The following is a 4,273-nucleotide window of genomic DNA, read 5'->3' as shown; positions in this document are numbered from 1 at the left end:
CCGTGTGGTTGACGCACATCCGCCACTTCTCATTAGCTTTTTTGACTAGCACAACGTTAGCCAGCCAGGTTGTGTAGGGCAGTTCCTTGATAAAACTTGCTTTGAGGAGGGCTTTAACCTGTTTTTTGACTTCAGCTGCTCGGTCGGGAGACAATTTTCGTTGCCTCTGTGCCACAGGTTTAGCCTTGGGGTCTACGGCTAGTCGGTGAGACATTAGATTGGGGTCTATTCCCGGCATATCGGCAGGTGTGAATGCAAACAAGTCTCTGCTTTGTCTTAGGAGGCGTGAGAGATCCTCTTTAAGGTCGTATGGGAAGTTCTTGTTGCTGAAAGTATATTCTTCTTTGGTTTGCCCTATTTTCAATTTTCTCCATGTCCCCTTCTAGTTCCGGCCTAGGTTGCCCGTCTTGTCGGGCGTCCAGGTCGGCTAAGAATATGCCGGCCGCATTGCGAGATTTCTTTCGCAGGGCTAACCTGGTGTTGTCGCATTCTACTGCGATCTCCCGGTCTCCGTGAATAGTTCCGATGGAGCCATCCTCTGCTGTGAACTTCAGGAGAAGGTATTTGGTGAAGATGACGGCGGAGAGGTCGTTAATTGTTTTTCTTCTGAGGATGACGTTGTAGGCGGTGGAGTCTTTGAGGACCACAAACTCGGATAGGATTGTCTTCCTTTGGTTTCCCGTTCCTATCATGAGGGGAAGGACGATGGAACCGTCTGGTTTGAGGAAGTTGTCTCCGAGTCCCGTGACTCCGTTGCGGTGTGTCTGTAGGTTGTCGTTGCAGAGTCCGAGTTTGTCGAAGGCTCCTCTGAAGAGGATGTTAGAATCTGCTCCTGTATCCATCAGTATTCTTCTTACTAGCCCAGTTCCAATCTTTGCCGAGATGACGAAGGGGGCGTCTTCTGCCGAGGTGCCGTGCTGGCAATCCTCGGAGGAGAATGTTATCGCTCTATTGGTGGTGGCGATTGGGGTTTGGTCTCTGACTGCCAGGATCTTGAGATCCTTCTTCAGTGCTGATTTTGATTTCCCTGGGGTGTTTTTCCCTGTGATGACGTTCACGATAATGGTCGGATCTGTTTCAGGGCTTTCCCTAGAGGCTTGTCTCTGTGTCCTTGGGTTACGTGCTTCTTTTTCTGGTGATCTTTCTTTTTCCGCACGTCTTGGTTCCCTGATGATTTTGGAAAACTCGGGGAGTTTGCCGTCTCGTATGGCTTGCTCGAGGGCGTCTTTTAGGTCGAAACAATCTTGTGTCCTGTGTCCGCATCCTCGGTGGTAGTCGCAGTACAAGGTCTTGTTGCCGCCCGTTCTTTCCTTGAGTTGTTGAGCCCTCGGGAGAATACCTCGATCGGCTATTTGGTGGTATATCTCGGTGATCGGGGCCGTCAGAGGTGTGTAGTTAGAGAATTTTCCGATTCTGGGGGTTTGGTTTACGTTTGCTGGTTTGGGATGTTCTTTATGGTTTTCTCTTGGTGGGGGGTTATGTCGAGGTGCCGTGCTGCCGTGTCGTGTGCTGCCGTGCTACCGTTTATTGGCGACTACGATTTGGCTTACATCCTTGTCGTTTATGTACTCCTTTGCGACGCTCTGGATGTCATGCATGGTCCACACTGTTCTGGTAGTTAGGTGTTTCCGGAAGTCTTCATTCATGAGCCCGTTAGTTAGGCAAAGGCTTGCGACTGAGTCCGTGAGTCCGTCGACCGTTAAACATTTATCGTTGAAGCCGATTGAGGTACTTTCTCGTGGACTCGTCTTGTCTCTGGGTGACTCCTAATAAGCTGATGGGGTGTTTAGCTTTGGTGATTCTGGTGGTGAATTGGGCCATGAACTTTCGTGAGATATCGTGGAAGCCAATTATGGATCCGTTAGGGAGGGCGTTGAACCATTTAATCGCTGGCCCGGCTAGGGTTACCGGGAAGGCCCTACCTCGGACCGCGTCAGCGGCCCCTTCTAGGTCCATCCTGGCCTTGAAGGCCGTTAGGTGCTCCTGGGGGTCCTTGGTTCCGTCATACTTCATATCCGTAGGTTTTTCGAAGCCTTTAGGGAGTTTTGCTTTCAGGATTCTTTCAGTGAAGGGAGTGGCTCCCATTATCATGTGGTCACTTCTTGTGCGTTTGGCCTCTCGATGTCTTCGGTCGTCGTCCGTGTCATGTTGATGAGCCGGGTTGCGTGAGACGCTGCGATCATACCTTTTGCCGTGTCGTCATTCAGGCATCCTGTCGTGTCCATGGTCACGGGAGATGCTGCAATTGTATCTCTTGGCATCTCGCCGTTCTGGCGATCCGCCGTGCCTGGTTTCATGGCGAGATCTTGATCTGGAGGTTGCGTGACTTCCGTTTTCGGCGTTGTGCTTTTCTTTGGGTGTAACTCAGCCTTTGAGGTCTTGCACCCCGAGGCACAGCTCTTGGATTATCTGGACCGCCTTCTCTCCTAGGCCGTCGGGTGGCCGGGTTTCAGTGGGAGGATGATTGTCCTCTCTTGGTTGTTGCTGGGTTGGGGTTGGTTGGCGATGTGCGCACTTATTATCCTCCCGTGGGTGGGAGGAGTGTTATCTTGGAGTTCGGGAGTTGGGGTGTTGGGTGGAGGATTGCTCCTCGAGGTTCTCCGTCATGCCGCCACGATTTGGCTGTCCCCCGCATCTGTGCAAGAATCTTGAGAACTTTCTTGATCTCTTGGCTCCTGAGAGGTCTGAGTTTGGCCACGGTGGTAGCGTTTAAGGAGGTTGTTCATGATGAGCTTCCTTATGAATTTTCAGTAAGGTCCGAAGGGGATCATGGCGACAGAATTGTCATAGGTGAGGCGGCGGATGGCAGAGGTTTGGAACCTGGTGTTGAAGGAGGTGACCTCGTGGGTTTGGAGGAAGAGCTTGAAGAGTTCAAAAGAAGAAGCAACCACGGTGGGCATGGAGCCGAAATAGAGGGAGAAGATGGGGCCATGGCGCTTGGAGAGACGGATGAGGGAGTGGTGAATGAGAGGGTCCAAGAGGTGGAGGTGTCCCACTAAAGGGAGGCGAGACTTTGGGCTCAGAGGACTTGGAATTTCACCGTTGGAGTAGGGCGAAGGTGCATAAAGAGTGTTATTACTAAGAAGGTGATTGCAAGTCGAAGAAACATCGTTCCTTTGGGATTTCGCCATTGGAGTAGGGCGAAGGTGTGTTATCACTGCAAGAGTGATGCAAGTTAAGAAAACATTATTCCTTTGGGATTTCGCCGTTGGAGTAGGGCGAATGTGTGTTATCACTGCAAAGGTGATGCAAGTTAAGGAAACATTATTCCTTTTTGCTCTCAATTACACGCAAGAAATCTGAGTTTGATGATTGCTCTTTTGGGTTATCCGCCATGCCACCACAACGCTACAAAGTCCCCACAGACGGCGCCAATGTACAAGATGTCTCTGGTACGGGTTGAGAGATGGATCGAGAACTTACGGGTTGAGGCAGATGCCGGATCACTTGACTGGAGCAATGGGGGGAGGTACCTGCAAAGACACTCCGACACTCAAGTCAGAATGGATCTAAGAGGTATAAGGTGTGAGGAATGAATGAATACCTAGAGGGACCTGGGTTCTCTATTTATAGATGATGATGAATATCTTATCTTATCTTATTTGGCTAAGATAAGGGAGACGTTTGAATTATCTTATCTTATCTTATTTGGCTAAGATAAGGGAGACGTTTGAATTTGAAAGTTGGTTAGGAGCTCTAGTGGGCTGGTTCCGGACCTTCTGGAAGGGCGAAGCAGGTCAGACCCTGGTAACCGGGTTCGGGGACCGTTCCGGGTGTAGGATCCGTGGGCTGGATCCGTACAGTAACTAAAGAAAATCAGCCAAAAACAGCCATAACTTGCCTTACTTAGCATTCATTAATTGTTGCGACAATTAATTAATGCTAAATAAGGCAAATTCTGACTGTTTTTTTTTGTCTACCTAGCATTACCCATTACTAAAATAGTATTCCAAAGTGGTAAAAGTCTAAGGGGCCAGCAACTTTGTTAAATTATGGCCAACATGTAACCAGCAATGAAAAGTAAGCCATTGGATGAAATCTCACACCAATCTCACACCATTAAAATCATCATTGATGACTATTTGATGGCTACAAATCACAAATTATTTGCTAAATTTGTGCATTTTATTCGAATTTTTTGTATATGGCACCATTTGAATATTTATTTAAAAAGTGTATATAAAAAATTGGACCAAAATTCTATCTTTAGATTTTTTTTTAATTTTCAAACAAATTTGTTATTCACAATAAAACGTTATAAAATCAAATCCAC

The 4,273-nt window shown here is 48.2% G+C and overlaps 1 protein-coding gene across 1 annotated transcript; it reads right to left on the bottom strand.

The window, feature by feature from the left end:
* Positions 300–2,085, bottom strand: LOC107636853. Its single transcript, XM_016340325.1, has 2 exons — positions 1,909–2,085; positions 300–1,517 (listed from the first exon to the last, which is right to left on the bottom strand). Exons 1-2 carry the CDS (start codon positions 2,083–2,085, stop codon positions 300–302), a joined length of 1,395 nt encoding a protein of 464 aa, XP_016195811.1.

The sequence above is a fragment of the Arachis ipaensis genome, chromosome B04 (assembly GCF_000816755.2).
Source record: "Arachis ipaensis cultivar K30076 chromosome B04, Araip1.1, whole genome shotgun sequence".
Taxonomy (NCBI): domain Eukaryota; kingdom Viridiplantae; phylum Streptophyta; class Magnoliopsida; order Fabales; family Fabaceae; genus Arachis; species Arachis ipaensis.
Note: the sequence above shows the minus strand (reverse complement) of the source record. Positions and strands in the feature narration are given on the sequence as shown.

Coding starts and splice junctions, on each gene's coding strand:
- LOC107636853 (XM_016340325.1), bottom strand. CDS start 2,085: ATGGGAGCCACTCCCTTCACTGAAAGAATCCTGAAAGCAAAACTCCCT. Junction 1,518..1,908: donor TCCGAGGTAGGGCCTTCCCG/GTAACCCTAGCC, acceptor AATAAACGGTAG/CACGGCAGCACACGACACGG.